Source organism: Vidua chalybeata, chromosome 14 (genome assembly GCF_026979565.1).
Source record: "Vidua chalybeata isolate OUT-0048 chromosome 14, bVidCha1 merged haplotype, whole genome shotgun sequence".
Classification (NCBI taxonomy): Eukaryota; Metazoa; Chordata; class Aves; order Passeriformes; family Viduidae; genus Vidua; species Vidua chalybeata.
In genome coordinates, this window is record NC_071543.1 from 9,889,095 (window position 1) to 9,905,644 (window position 16,550).

Here is a 16,550-nt window from a genome sequence, read left to right on the forward strand (position 1 = left end):
AACTCAAATTACTTCTGTTGGTTTTTATGCCTACCATTTTTATATCTATGAGGAAAAAATGTATAATTTAAAGATAATCATGAAATTTCTGTAGTTGTTTTGCTTTAACTGTCTGCTAAAATTTAGTAAATAATTAGTTCACTCTCACAATGGATTTTAAAAAGCTATTACTACTGAATTGCATAATTCATACAATTGCATAATAATACAATTGCATTGTAGGAATTTGCTAGAGAAGATGCCCTGCCATAAGCGTGAATTGCAGTATAGCTATTTTTCCCATCCTGTTTTCTTTCCCTTGCAGAAGTTGTATTTGTGAGTTTAACTCTTAAGGGAAGGCTTTAAACCACAGAAGTGAATTTGTATTTTCTTGTGAAAGCTGTGGAGTTGGCATTTGTTCTGATCCTTGTGGGAATGTGTTTCACAGCCCTGAGCTGGCTGAGGAGCAGTTTTGGCTCCCACATCTCAACTGGAAACATCCTGGCAGCAGCTCCTCATCCTTCTCTTCCCCCAGTCCCACTTTCTGCCCATCCCTGGAGTTAAAGGAGCTCTGCCCTGAGGAGCAGAGCTGTTGTCAGAGGTCAAGATCGTGCAGAGGCAGGCAGTTTCCTGGGCATAAATCTGCAGGAAGATTTAATTTCAAGAATTTAATTTAAATTTTCATTTTGAGTTTCATTCAGAATTCAGGGAAGAGTCTGAGTATTTAGGTGATATATTCACAGTGGCTGGTGTTACTGAAAGGCAGGGGGTTTGCCTTTTTCAGTTTTGGAAATTTCATTTTACGTATCCTTTCATCCTCTCAGTTTTCAGGCCAGATGCTTTTATGAAGCTCAGCAGTTATTGGAAACAAAAGACACAATAACGTGCTAGCTCCAGCCCCTCACTGTTCTCAAACAGCTCTTAATTACTGTCTCAATTAAAGCTTTTCCAGATACTCCTTTCCCTTATCTGCATTGGCAGCACACTGGCTTTTTGTATCCAGAACTTCTGAGTCCAAAATAGAGAGATGAAGCCAAAACTCAAGATTTATGCAACCCCACTTTTGTGCCATCTTGTCTGACAAGCCCCAGGACCTGGAACTGCGAGGTACAAAGTAAGGCAGAATGGAGCCAGTCCTGTTATTAGCTAGATTTCCACCTGGTCCCATTCCCTGCTTTTGGCTGTGCAAATTACCTGCAGCAGCATGTTTGGAGGACATCTATTCCCACTCCAGCACTGGAGATGTGTTTGGGTTAGATTCAAATTCATGGTCTATTTTGAGATCTTTTAATTGAAGAGTCCGAGATTCCTCCTCTCAGAGGTACCAGTCTGTTCTAAATACTTCATCAATTCCTTCTGGGCATTTAACAAAGTGTTCCTTTCATAGCCTCTGTAAACCATGGGTGCCATGTTTAAACAGGCTTAAATGGCTTAGCAATCTAAGTCCCATTGATTTTTATAGTCAGTGTGCTTATGTGACGCTGGATAATATTCCCTCTATTGTTAAATAAGGACGATTTGAAAACTGTCCCCATAGAAATCAACTTTTCATATCGATTTACTAGACCCCAGATACGGTCTTTGAAGTTGTGAAGCAGTAAAAAATAACAAGAAATTATGAAATGAGAGCACAGCAAGTCTTGGGCAAGCAAAGACAAACAGTGAAAACTGTTGAAGTGGTGCCTTTCCTTCATACTCCTGCAGCAGGTCCCTCATCAGCTGGAAATAATTGACAGCAAAAGCAGGTTGGCAGAGAGACTCTCTGAGCCAAGATCCTGGAGAACTGGTGGCCTCAGACCTCTGAGCTGCATCTGTAAATGTGCCACAGCTGCTTTCCCAGCCCAGGATAGAAAACAGCAGCCATTAGGCTGTAAAACTCATTTGTCTAGGTTTTTCACTGGGAGCCACTGAGTGCAGAGAGCAACATTTGTGAAGTCTAGGGCAGGGATTGCTACAGCTGAACTGTAAAATCCTGGATTTTATGCTATGCAGCATCAGAAGCAGGAGACACAAAGGCTCCTCCAGCGTGGGGTGAGGCTGTAATCCCACCGTAGGGAAGGGTTCCCCAGGGTCAAACCACAGGACCCAAATTGTGTCACTGTGTGCCATTAAGAAAGGAGCAAAGCTGATGAGGGGAGCTGACAGTGTCAGTGTTAACAAAAGGAAGAGCCCAGAGTGAGAGCAAACTGACAGAAAATGATGAAAAAATATCCATGATTGTTAAAGGGAAAAAAACAGAGAGAAATATATATAGTGAGACATCCTGTGAAGAGTTCAGGGAAGCAGAACCAGTCTCCTTCAGCCTTGTAAACTACCAGCTCACTCCTAATGGCCTGCCTGTGTGAGTCCTTCCTTGGAGCCACTTCTCTCCCAGGAGGAAGGAGAAAGAAGGGTTTAGGCAGGAAGAGAGAAAAATGCTACTTGGAAGGACGTTGTGGTGAGCAAAAGGGTTTGGCCTGGAAACAGCATCTGGAGTGAGTATGAATAGGACCCATGGGAATGGCATGAAGCTGTCAGGGGACACCTAGGTTGGATATTAGGAAAAGGTTCTTCACCCAGAGGGTGGTCAGGCTCTGGAACAGGGAAGTGTTCATGGCACCAAGCCTGACAGAGTTCAAGGAGCATTTGGATAATGTCCTCAGGCACATGGTGTGATTTTTGGGGCTGTGCAAGGTTAGGAGTTGGATTAGATATATGCAGGTCAATCCCTCTCATGATATTCTATGACTCTTAAGATAAATAAAAGGAAAGTTAAAAAGGAGGCAGCAAAAGAGAAATACAGAAGAGGCCATGAGCAGGTCTGCAAGTGCATATCATAGAGCTGAAGAAAGGCAGAGGTAGCATAAACAGAAGTGCTTGAAGCTGAGCAGCACAGATAGGAAGTAATCCATCAGTCAGGACTATCAGAAAAAAATTTTGGCATGAATTTCATGCTACTACATGAAATTGAATCAAAATAAACAAGCAATGCATGGCAAGAAATCAAAGCAATGGTGAACCCTTTCTAGAGATTTATGCAGCTTCTTTTAATCCATGATAAATGAAACTTATCCCAGTGAAATTTACCCCCACAACCAAACAGTTAAGCTCTTGAAACTGGCATTTGCAGACAAGGATAAATTTTTCACTCTTTACTTGTCTTACTTTGATATGAACAGTATAAATTGTTTGATATGATTTGTTTAAAACAGTACCAAAAATGGCTCAGCCATCAAACGTCATGCAAAATGTGCAGGAAGTTTTATCCATATGTTCAAAACCAAAAGTGAAGCAGTGTTCTTCACAAACTAACTCGTGGATGTGTGTACATCTACAGGCACGTATGGTTAAGTCTATGTGTGGACTCTCCGAGCAGTGCCATCGGGCAAAAGGCTCATGCTCTTAATTCAGTTGTCAGGCTTTGCTGTGGAGAATGGAGTGGGTTTGTGTGGCAAGGTTTGCTTTAGCAGGGGGGCTGCAGGGATGGCTTCTGTGAGAAGCCCCCATGTCCAGTGGATCCAAGGCCAGCTGGTGCCAAGATGGACCCAATGCTGGCCAAGGCATTAGCAGCAGTGGTAACACCTCTGGGATAATGTGTCTAAGGAGAAAAAACCTCCTCAAGAGAGTTAAGTGAGAATATGTGAGAGGAACAGCTCTGCAGCCACCCAGGTCAATGAAGAAGGAGGAGGAGATGCTCTGGGTGCTGGGGCAGAAATTCCTTTGCAGCCTGTGTTGCAGCCCATGGTAAGAACTCCCAGTGAAAATTCATTTAAACTAAAGCCACCTTAGTGCACTTGACATGAAAAAATGCATTAGAAAGCCAGACTGGTGGTGTTAATTTTGCACTTCTCAAACCAGAGATGGATTATTAGATGTAACTGGAGTCTTTATGTTAACAGTTAAATGCTGAATTCCCAGAAAAGCTGACATGTTAATATTTACATGCAAAAAGTCTCATTGCTCAAGGGTTCACTTGTTTTGTCAGTGATTTCTATACTCAGTCCCCTGTGAACCAAACCAGAATTGTCACCTGAAAAAGTCTGTGATGAATAAGCAAACCCTGTCTGGTTGTTTATAATGGGATAATCAGCAATGCCATATCTGGTCAGTGCTCAAAAAAAAAAAAAAAAAAAAAAGGCTTGGAATTGGCCCAATTCTGAATTACAAAAAACATATACATATATAGAAAAGTACTTTTTTACACAGACTTGTGATGTACTGCTTCAAATTTAAAGGTATATTAACTGATTTAATATTCTAACTCTAACTGAGGTTTTGTCTGGAAAAACTTTGTAGTAGGCACAGTGGTATCAGATGAAAATCGAGGTGCTTCTCTGTAAAATGTTTATTGCCTTTGAATGAAGCACAACTGATTGTTTGGTCACAGAAGCTGCCAGAGGGCAGCTTGCTTTAACGAGAAGTAAACAACCAGTGACTTTTCAAGGTAACAGTGAACCTGAGGGTGCAGTTACACTTCAGCTTAAGCTGATTTAGGTGATTAGTTCTTTGCCAGCAAACTGTCCTGAACCTGCTCTCTGTAGGAACACATGAACTGGCCTTGCTGCTGGAGACTGCACTGGGAGAAGGGATGGAGTGGGACAGCAGCAATCCCATCTTACACCAGTTTAAGATGTCATGAAGGCTAATCCTGACAAGAACAGTGCAGATTTTTTTCTAAATCTGTGAAATTCTTGTTCAGATTAGGAATGCTCAGTGATTTGTGTTGTTGTGTATGTTTGATTTTAATTGGGCTATTGCACCTTTTTTCCCCCTCCATTTTCACCAGCATAAGCTTGCAGTGTGCAGCAGCTGGTTTTTATGCTGCAATCTCCAGGCAGGTGTATGCTACCTTTAATACTTCAGATGAAATTTAACTATGGATACATCCATGACTGCTTTAAACTGAAGAAGGGAAGCTGTAGGAATAACCTTCAGTTAGCTTTGCAGAGCAGAGAGCTGGGCAGCAGTTCTGGTGTAGTAACAAAAATTGTTTGAATGTTTCCAACTAAAATTTTTTTTTTTTTTTTTTTACCTCACTGCAGCTAGTTTTACAGATGTGAGCAGTATGAAAGCAAATATGCTTGCAGTTAACAGCTGTTAAGCTTTAGGCACATTGCTTCAAGTGAAATGTGCAGCTGCATAAGAGTTTCTTCTATCTCAGTAAACCAAAGCAGCCTCAAATAAACCAGAGAAAAAGTTGTTTAGGCCCACACCAGTCCCTGTTTATCTGCAGGAGACCAGACATACCTCCACAGTGGGAGGAATTCACATTATTTGCTGGGTGAAGGCAGTGTAGCTGGTCCAAAAAAGAAAACCAGCTATCAAAACATGGCAGGTGCTAGGAAAGGTCATTATGGTAAAATAGATGGTTTTGTCCCAGATTTTTAATTGTGAATAATCTAGTTACAGTTAATCAAAGATTATTTTTACAGCAATGCCATCTGTGGAGGGCCTTGAATTTGAAGGTGTCTATTTGCCATTAAAATGAATCCATCTACTTTGGTAGAAAAAGCAATTATTCTGCATTAAAAGGTGCACTGCAAATATGTTTTTTTTCAAGCTTCTTGGAGAAAACCATGTAGACAGGGATTTTTCTGTTAAGTGAAGAGTTTTATTTGGTGTCCCATTGAACTCTCAGCTGAAGCAAGAGCTAACACTGGTGTGCAAACCAGCCTCAGAGCAGTGGGTAGAACCCAGGCAGTCACACGTGCACAGAAATTAGCACTGAAATGGGCAGAATCTGTTTCCAACTGCTTCACCACATTTAGCATCATTTGGAAGGACTCAACCACCTGGTTCAGAAGAAATCTTGAGCCTAACAGCATTAATCTTAATGCCAGTTATGATGCTGCCTGGTCAAAAGGACTGGGCACAAGGAGGAATGGGATTGCTCCATGAACCTTGGTAGCTGTGTGGTAACCAGGCAGGATGAGACACGGCAGCCACAGTGCCCTCACATTATTAAAACATCACTTACCAAACCAGCAATGCACTCCTGGAAATGAGATTATTCAGGAAATATTGCTGCTTGAGAAAGGGAGAGACTTGGCGTCCAGCCTGGTTGCTGAGCTGACCCCAGGCAAGCAGGTGGCTAGTGATGGCCACACACTCCACCATATGGTATTCCTCAGTGCTGAGCATTGTGTTAGCATCAGCAGTCTCTACATTCATAGTGCTTTTAATTAGCACAGTGGAAAAATGAGCAAAACCGGCATCAAAGTGAGAATAAGTGAAATAGTAAAAGCTTCTGTGTCATATAAAGCATATAAAACAGTTACATTTTAGGCTGGTAATTATTGTCTTTTGATGATTGAAATATTTAGACCAGAAAAATTCCACTCAGATAAAAGCAGCCATCTCTTCATGAAGGATAGCAAGTAAAGCATCCTGACACAGACTTGAATATGATCTCTTGCAGTCTCAGGGGCTCAGTTGTTCTCTGACCTTTCCAGAGACAACCTGGAGTCCAAATTCTCCACTGGCATGGCACGGGGAGAGGGACCAGCCTGCTCTGTTGTTGTTTCCCAGTTCAGCAATCCTGCAATGCCTTTCTCAGCAGAAGGAGTTTGAAGCTCTGGCCAGCACATGCTGTAATCAGCAGCCTGTGTACTGGTTGCCTTTCAGGTTGACAGGGAGTCCCACTTTTAATTTGAAACATGTTTAATTCCTCCAGATCACAATGCAAAAGGTATCAGATGAGTGAGGTCATTCTTCAGCTATTTCCTCCAGCTTGGTTTGTAACTTCCTTTGGTCTGCACTCTCACCTGCACAGAGAAAAGCAAAAAGCTACTCTTAAGTATGGCAAATTTACTTAATCCATGACTGAAATAATGAATTCACAAAGAAAAATCATTATAAATAATTAAGCTTGGCTACATTATCATACAAAGTAAGATATATTGGTGTATTATTTTGTTACAAAGAATTAAGCTTGTATTTCTTGTGGCATATAAGTCTTATAAACATTTCTTGCTTAGTAAATAACAGTAGAAATGTGTCCTACTCTTCTACTCTTCTGGTATGTCATTTCCCTTTTGTGCTAACAGGCAATTAAAGTGTCACGACATTGACAACCTCTCACTGTTTTCCACTCTGCCAGCATTGACTGCAACCTTGAAACAATAACATTCAGACCTAAAAAATTTTCTGGCTGATGTTGCATGACATGAAGTGTGTATTTTTATTTGCATGACTGCATAGGTGTAATAAAGTTCCCGCTTTAATGGACTTGTGCAAATACCTCTCAGAGGGTGCTAAATTACTTTTCAAATCAAATTTTGTTCCACACTGGAGTGGGACCTCAGAAAAGAGTATACTTGTTGAAATTCGTTCCAAACCTAATTAAAGGTCCTAGAGAAGCAGTGCTGAGAGAATCTGCCAGGCGTCTTGATGATGCAATCAGAAATGGTTAAAGAAAACTGCCGTACTGCCCTAATCATTCTTTTTCCCCTTTTTTCCCTGCCTTCCCCTTGATATTTTTTCCAGGTGCGGTTAGAGTGGCCAACAGACCTCACAGTGAACCCTCTGGACAATTCACTGTATGTCCTGGACAACAACATAGTCCTGCAGATCTCTGAGAACAGGCGTGTGCGGATCATTGCGGGGCGCCCCATTCACTGCCAGGTGCCCGGCATTGACCACTTCCTGGTGAGCAAGGTGGCCATCCACTCCACCCTGGAGTCTGCCAGGGCCATCGCCGTGTCCCACAGCGGGATCCTCTACATCGCAGAGACCGATGAAAGGAAAATCAACCGTATCCAGCAGGTCACAACCAATGGTGAAATTTCTGTCATTGCTGGAGCCCCGTCAGATTGTGACTGCAAGATTGATCCTAATTGTGATTGTTTTTCAGGTAAGGAGATGCTTTTTATTTCCTGTCTGTCATCTGTTGAGATTCTCTGATAAAGCTGCAGATCAGCAAAGTAACAAGGGGAAGGAGAGATAAGCAATGACTGGGTTTCCTTGGAAAGCCCAAAACCTTATCAGCAGATCTTTGTGAATTTAATCCGTTGACATCTGAGATGTGAGTCTTCTGTTGCCACTGGAGGAACTTCAGGGTGGTCCTAGCTTTTTCTCTTTTGATCCTGTGATTACACACAGTTCAGAATTAGTTCCAGGTCTGCCTTGCTGTGTCATTTGTCAAAGCTGCATTTGCCCCTGTTGAAGATGGTACCAAATTGTACCTAAATGCTACTGGAACAGGCAGCCCTGCTCAGCAAGAGGAGTACCAAGGGGTTTCATATCAAGTTTAAAACACCAGCTTATGCCTTCTCACCACTCGTGTCAAACTGCACCACCAGCAAAGTGGTGCAAACATGCACTGTGCAGAATTTGTTTTTCTTTGTGTGTTTTAAACTGGAGCCAGTTCCAGGCCTGCAGTGCACGGCTGGACATTCTCAGCAGCACAGCCACTCTCCCCTGCATGCACCAAAGCAAAGTGTGGCTCTTTTATTTCATAAAAACATAATGGGACAAAGGGCAGCATTCCCATACAGAGGTGTGCAGTATGTTGCCATCTTGTCATCTCTAAGATCCGCCATGTTCAGCTCCATAATAATGTCATCATAATTCTTAAGCCTCTCATTTCAAATAAAAGGTTAATTACTGACAAGAAAACATTAAGTGTGTTGAGAACAAAGAGGAAAAAATGCAAATGGTCTTCCAGAGAAGGTGGGTTGCTGACCTAGCATTGTGATGATAATCAAAGGCTCCTGTGCTTTGCCAAGTGCTGCCAGCTTTAGTGGTGGCTGCAGGAGACCAGTGAGGAACAGAATCCTGGACAGGATTCCTATTGAGGAAAACTACTCTCAGTGCTGAAAAATAAAAAAAACTGTGGCAAATATAATGATTGTGCCAGCCTGGTTTGGTGAAGGGCAGGGCCAGCTTGGCAGAAAGATCCACTGATTTTTCCATTTCCAAGGAAGCATAGGGTGTGCTCAAACACTCCAGCAATTTCATGTCTCAGTCAGGAGAAGGACAGCAATACACACAGTAATGTGGTTTTCCCTAAGAGTGAGTTTTAATATGCTTTCTTGCTATTTACAGAAAATCCTGCTCATGTAAACTCATTTTGATAGACACATACAAACCATGATAATGCAAAAATCCTTTTGAAACCTTAAATGACACAAATCAAGTAAATTGTCAAGAGATATTGAAAGGGATTGTTTCTCAAGGCACTTTTTGACTGCTGTTCTGATTTTGTTTTCCTTCAGTGTTGAGTTTTTAATAAGTATAAACTAATCTTTCTTTCAGTGCCATTTTCGCTGAATTACTGGTTTTTATTTTCTTTTTGTTTACAACACCATTCTACTTTAACAACATACCAACAGACAGTAAGTAGGGAATGAAACTTCAGGTATCATGGTCTTTTCTTTCACAATTCTGCATTAAAGCTTTCCTGAACAGCAGGGTTTGGGACTCAGCAAAAATGCTGTGAATTAGATAATTTATATTCCTGTTTGTCTTCACTGAGTCTAATTTAGAATTGCACCAACCTTAGATAATAGGGATTTAATTAGTTGGAAGAGGATATTGTTTTATTGACCTGTAAATGATACTGCAGAGAAGCAGCATGTCAGGCTTAGGGGATCAGCTTAACAAGGGCATTAGAGATTGCTAAAATTACCATTTCTCCTCCAGGTGATGGTGGATATGCCAAAGATGCAAAGCTGAAAGCACCTTCCTCCCTAGCAGTGTCTCCCGATGACACGCTGTACGTGGCAGACCTGGGCAACGTGCGCATCCGCGCCGTGAGCCGGAACAAGGCTCACCTCAGCGACTCCAACCTGTACGAGATCGCCTCGCCCGCCGACCAGGAGCTCTACCAGTTCACCATCAACGGCACCCACCTGCACACGCTCAACCTCATCACCAGGGACTACATCTACAACTTCTCCTACAGCGGGGACGGGGACGTGGGCACCATCACCAGCAGCAACGGGAACTCGGTGCACATCCGCAGGGACACGAGCGGGCTGCCCCTGTGGGTCGTGGTGCCGGGGGGCCAGGTCTACTGGCTCACCATAAGCAGCAATGGCGTTCTCAAAAGGGTGTATGCCCAAGGCTACAACCTGGCCCTGATGACGTATCCTGGAAACACGGGGCTTTTAGCAACCAAGAGTGATGAAAACGGGTGGACGACTGTGTATGAGTAAGTCCACGACATTAAATACCTGGTGCAAGGAACCCTATTTTATGAGGTCTGAAACTTACCTATGAGCACTGAAACTTTTTTATACAGTTCTAGTCATTTAAAAAGACACCCTGCTACTAACATAGTGTGAGACAGGACAAGCAGTGCTGTTGCACAAGCTTTTAAAATGAAGCACTGCCATTTCATAGGTGCCTAAAACTGTCATCTATAAAAGCTCTGTGCACAGTGCCTGTTAAGTGCAGCAGAAATTGCCTGAAATTACACTTCATTTGCACTTTCTTGTTATGAATCTGTTTCTCTAAATTAAAATATGAGGGGGTTTTTTTTGTAACTTAAGTGGTACAGGCAAGTTGTGATATGAATCAGGAATTTGCAAAATTCCTGAAGAGGGCAAAAAGGGGAAAATTAGAATACTCATCAGAGAACGGGGTGTTGCAAAGGAAATTGAGAATCACAGTGGAAGGAATATCCAAAGACAAGAGTGAGCTTGTCTCTACCAGCAGGGGAGGAAGATTTATAATAATAACAAACGGATATTTAATAGCAATAGGCTGTATATAAGGGGAGTAGGAAAGGCTTCATAAACAAGACCACTGACAGAACTTCTAAAAAGCAAGACAATGTAGTTAGAGTCAGGACATCCCTATCTGGTCACAGAGAAAGAACAACCCAAGAGAAAGTTCATTTTTGATTTATAAAGAGGTGTCTTGTATCATGATTTCTCATTATTTGTAATTAATTGTCATAATCCCTGTTTGAGGATGCAACAAGTGCTGGATGAAAATCATGTTCCTAGTTCGGAGTCCTTAAGGAAGATAATAGTGCCTATTTTCTGTGGAACATAGGAGTTCATGGTCAAAAACTAAAATGAAAACCATCCAGGTGAGATTGGAACAAAAAACACATTGATAAGAAGTGAGTTACTGCCTGAGTCACCTGGAGAGGTAGTCGAGTCCCTGTCATTACAGGTTTTTAGAATTATAATTTCTTCAAAGGAAAGTAGGATAAAAGCAGAGAAAATGCTGCCTAGTATGTGGGGTTTTTTATTCAACAGGAAGTTTCTTCATCCTGTTCTCTATTATTCTGCCAAAGACTAAATTAATAGGGTGGGCATAAGTATAAGCCATTAGAGAGGGCCTTTTTTACAATACCTGCGAAAACAAAAGCATACAGGGTCTTCCTGGTTCAGTTATCATTATCAAACATCTATTGATGGAAATTTAAACTCTCCTGCAACAACACAAGCTCACTGATACCCTGGTGCTGTTCAAACACTGATCAGAGTCACCTTTTATAAACAGAACTGACTGTAAATGTATGTATGCTTCTTTTTAATAATTTCAGTGCTGAGAGTTAGCCATTTATATCCCCGCTTGAGGATGATGTCAGTCCAGACCACAGACCAATGACACTTTCAAAGAGCCTGTACAGTAACTCTAAGCCATGTCTATTAAAATGCTGAACAGCAGGCCTTGTAGCAGGACCTTGATTGTTAGAGCATGGGAGAGCAGATTATTTTTAGTTATGTGCCTTTTAGTCCTGGCATTCTTACTCTGTCCCACTGACATTGAGCATAAACCATTTCACACTACTGGTCCTCTTTTTAAAGTACGGCTCAAGTGTTGAAAGATCTTTTAAAGGACTTTACCTGCTTGCAAGTGCCTCCTGCTATATGTAGTATAGATTTATTCTGTGCCTTGGGAGGATTTTTATGATGTATATGATTAACACATAGAAATTTTGCTAAATTAAACAGTTTTACATACTTTCCCAGCTTTAACTACAGGCTGGATAACAATGTCCTCACCAATGCTTTGAGCTGTCCAGGCTTTGGATGACTACAGACTCCTGCCAGCCTGCATCAGTCAGGGAAAATTAACAGAATTACAACTTTAGCATTACAAAAACAGCAACAAAATTAAATAATGTCAATGAAATAAAACCATGTCATTAATATTTGTATTCAATCCAATATATTAAGTAATTTTCATAATACATTACAAAGTCCTCAATGACTGAAACGCAGAATGTCACCTGACCTGCTCCAGTCAGAGGGGCAGTGGGCTGTAATCACCTCTGTGCTGAATAGTTGTGCTTTCAGGAGATGCTGCTCACCTGCTGCCATGAATAGGTCATGGGCTGTGATGGTCTTAGTTATCTTTTACCCAGATACTGTTTTCCAGGGAGGTCACATTCTGTATTGACAGCCAATTTCAGTTTGAAAATTAGAAATTTTTAAGGGTTTACTTATATATATGAATTGCTTGTGAGCACTATGAGAATGTAGCATTGGAACTAAGAGCAACTTTCAAATTGCTTGAAATCATCTTCAGTGCTTAAACTAGATTTGCATTCACCCATGGCACTGTCAAGCTGAAACAGGGATGAGTTTGTTTAACAACACATACCGCACATACTTGGGAATATGAGCAAAGATAATGACCTGTTCAGAACATCTACCTTTATGTCAGATTCACTCACAGAGGGAAATTATTAAGAGGTAGAAAACCACCTACAAAAGTACTTGTCATCCATCCACTCTAATCTGATGGAATTGAAGTGCTGAAAGAGCTCTTGCATACAATTATAGCTAATGTACAATTTTAAGTCATCTAGATTTCTTTTAATATTGTGTCATTAAAGCTGTAAAAGAGGAGGGGAAGTACTGGTCCTCTATTAAATCAAGGACAAGAAAACACCTGCAAGAAACAACTCTCTCTGAAAAAATTAATTAGACCACTTTCCCTTTGAAATGATAGAACTCTTAACTGTGCTACATATAGAAATGCAAATGGATTGTGAAGCAATATCCCCATGTGTGCATTTCAAATACTGGTGAGCACTTCCTCATGTGAGTACTGAAATCAGTGCAATTATTTGCATGATTAAATGGTCACTGACATGATTAACAGTGGCATAACTGAGCCCCAAATTAACATTAAGAAATGTGTCATGATTCCACCCCTATTAGTATGGGTAGGACATTGCAGGAGCTGAGTCCCAGTGTGCTGCTATTCATCATGTGGAAGGTGACAGAACCTGTTCTCAGAGGGCTGAGTTTCTTGGAGCAATCTAGAAGAAAAAAAAAAAAAAAAACCTTTAGATGATCATGCTGTGGAATCAATACTGAGACACTCCTCTGCATGTCCTCCTTGAAGTCAGTGGGACCATCTACACGAGCGAGAGGCCTCTGCCGTGTGCTCGGGTCTCATTCCGAGTCAGCGCCTTTCTGGCCAGCCAGCCAGGAACAGTTTATCCCATTTTCAGCTAGACAGGGAGTTTTGTATTTCAGCAGCAGCACTATCAGCAGCCAAACTGGATCCTTAGTGAAGATGGATCCCGTGTCTTGAGCACAAGTACATTGCAATAAACCAGCTGTAGTTGCACCTTAAAAATGCAGTTTTGGGGGATTTTCTGTGGTACAGTAGCAAATCCAAATAACCTACCAAGCTGTCACACCTGTTTGATCAAGCAGTAAATGAAATATAACTGCCTGATGTTCGTGGAGTTTTCTAATGATGAAAAGTAGTGATCTGAGTCGATTTTAGTTGCTGCCTGTGGCACCCAGTCAACTTGCACAGAACTGGCATAAGGGGAGAATGTAAATAAGTCACACAATAAATATAAAGGCAGTGAGAGGTGAAAAGGAGAGAGATTATTTTGACTTTTAACATTTGATTAATTTTAACTTATTTGTCAAAAAAAACTCAAAATAGTCTCTAGTTCATTCTCTAGTGCTTGTTCGGAAAAGAACAGCAGCTCTATTTTTCATTTTTTATATTGGAGGGAAGACAAAAAAATCCTGATATTTTTTCACCAATAGTTCTTGTGACATAGATTTTGTCTGACTAATTAGGAGCAAATAAAGATCCTAGAGAAATTATGCCAATACCTGAAAGGGAAGAACAAAGCCAGATCATCTGCTGATGTGAATGGGAAGAGCTTCATTGGCGACAGTGCAGTTCCACCAGCTGATATACCAGTTTGGTCTGTGAGAGAAGACAACTAATAAAACATGAAAACTTAATTATGCTTTCATACCTGCACAATAAGTTTCTGTTTTATGAAGATGAGTTGGTTTTGCTCATGCAAATACTCTGCAATATCAGTGAGTTGTCTTAGGTGAATAAAAACATGTCAGTATCAATAAGATTTTTAAGATGTGAGGCATTATTATGAAACAATATCAAGCACTAAGCAGTGCTCTGTGCTGGTTTCCGTGTAAACCATCAGAAAGAAGAAATATGTTGATAGAACTGAAAAGACCTGTTAGAAATGCTGCTCCTGAGCTCTGGAATTAATTATTGACTTTTTGGTAACATGGCCTGATTCACAATCAAGTACCTTGAGCTACAAGAATTTCTTTAGCACTGATGAAGTTCAGGTGAACTGAAATGTGGTGCTCTAGATTCTAGGTGAGAAGTTCCTGCTGATTTAATGGACCCACGGGAAAAAAAACACAAGAGCAAAACCCATGTAGGCAACTTATTTCCTGCAGATTTCAATCTAATTTTATCAATGTTGTTATGCTTTAGGTCCCCTTTTTTTACATTCACCACTCATATTATGTGCTTCACACATCTGTGACAAAAGGCAGCTTTTAAGTGTTGCAGAAGGTAAGAACTGGTTTTATTTAATCTTATGGGTACGAAAATGCTGTTTTAGGGGTGAGTTGGATGCCTGACCACCGAGTGACCTCCAGTGGCCTTGTTCCCGCATCGCAGCCCACTGGGGGAAGCCCCAGCCAGCCGTGAGCAGCACAGAAACCTCTGGCAGAGGCTGAGTGATGTAGGTAGCATCTCATAGTATTCCCAGTTGTATTTGATCCAGCACCACTGAAAAATACTCCAAGCAGGAATTCAGACTAGGTACTGAATGCATTTTGAGTGACTGAATGGATCGATTCTTACCTTTTTACTTACTGCACAGTGTTGACAATGCTTCCTACTTCTTTCACTATTTTTTCTGCTTTTAGGAGTATCTACATGACAACAGTGGTGTATTCTCATGGCTCTTTAACATCATTTTGCAGGTATGACTCCGATGGCCACCTGACCAATGCAACCTTCCCAACAGGGGAAGTCAGCAGCTTCCACAGCGATGTTGAAAAACTGACACGAGTGGAACTTGATACTTCAAACAGGGAGAATGTGATCACAGCCACAAACTTCTCAGCTACCTCTACAATATATACTTTAAAGCAAGGTAATAAAAGCATTTCTGTTATCTCTTCCCTAATCACTAGACATTACTGCATTCTTAACTGTCGACCAGAAGAAAAAAAGCACATTAGAATTCATTTGTTTCTTCCTTGTTTCAGCACCAACAGCTACAATTCTGCTAGGCTACCAGTTAGAAAGAAGCCAAAAGTGAATTATTCTTCTCCTAGAAAAATTCCTTGGATAAAACCTAATTATTGAAATCTCTGATGTCTCCAGGTTTTACATGCTACTTTCGCTACTTTCTGCTTCAGTATTTGGAGGACTTGGACTAACCTGTAATACACTGACCTAAGAAATACTTCCCAGAAGAATGACAGGTTCCACTGATATTTTAGCACTGAAATGCCTTCTTTGGCCAATACTGTGTATTCTTTCTGGTAGCTCTGTGACCTGGTGACAGCACTTGTAGGAAAGGGAAGAACGTGCCCCACCTCTGCTAGTGGCTATCTCAGGGATTAGATTTTGACTCAACCCCTGTAGACACCACAGTATTTCCCTGGTAATATCATATATGTCAAAAAAAAAAAACCTCTGCTTTCTGCCTAATGGAAGTGCCCCAGTGTCCTCCTGCAGATTTTGCAGATTTTTCACCAGAATTCTGGGTTTACATAGTTTAATCTATCTGGGGCCTTTCGTCCTTGTTAGGTTTTTTTGTTGTCAATGGATTTCTCAGGCTTTGAGAGAGCAAGTGCTGGGAAATAGGTCTCTGATGTCTTTCCAGGTCTGTTATAGAAAAGCTTTGTAACTGAGCACATCACAGAACTTTTCTTTCTCTCAAGTTTTGATCTATAAGAAAAAACTAGGAAGAACTCACCTCACAAGATACCCACTCCTTCCTCTTTACTATTGTGTGGTAGAGACAGCACGGCATAAATAGCAATAATTATATTGTTCTATCCCCTGTTAGGCTTTGTCCAAGTGACTCCATCTGCTCTCTGCACCGTCTGCTGCCTGATCTGTCTGCCCTTAAATCTGAAACTCTTCAAAGTTGCTAAATTATCAAAGTCTGTCTCAGCAAAGTGCTTGCACACAACAGGCAGTGCCAGAAATTAACAGCTCTGGTTATTATTGTATGTGTCTCATAAATTCATATAATTTACATGTTTACATATCTCTGAAAAACTAGCACAAAGCACCCTGTGAACAGCCAGTCAGGTATGCTATCCTTACATCCAATTATCTTTATTTTCTGGCATACCCTACTATTTCCTTGT

General features: G+C 41.1%; 1 protein-coding gene across 1 annotated transcript in view; it reads left to right on the forward strand.

Annotated features, from left to right (window-relative positions):
- Window positions 1–16,550, forward strand: part of TENM1 (teneurin transmembrane protein 1) — a 304,289-nt gene that overhangs the window by 270,618 nt on the left and 17,121 nt on the right. Inside the window, exons 24-26 of the mRNA XM_053955867.1 lie at window positions 7,444–7,810; window positions 9,601–10,111; window positions 15,147–15,319. Coding sequence (XP_053811842.1) covers window positions 7,444–7,810; window positions 9,601–10,111; window positions 15,147–15,319 — 1,051 coding nt within the window. The remainder of the gene's footprint in view (window positions 1–7,443; window positions 7,811–9,600; window positions 10,112–15,146; window positions 15,320–16,550) is intronic.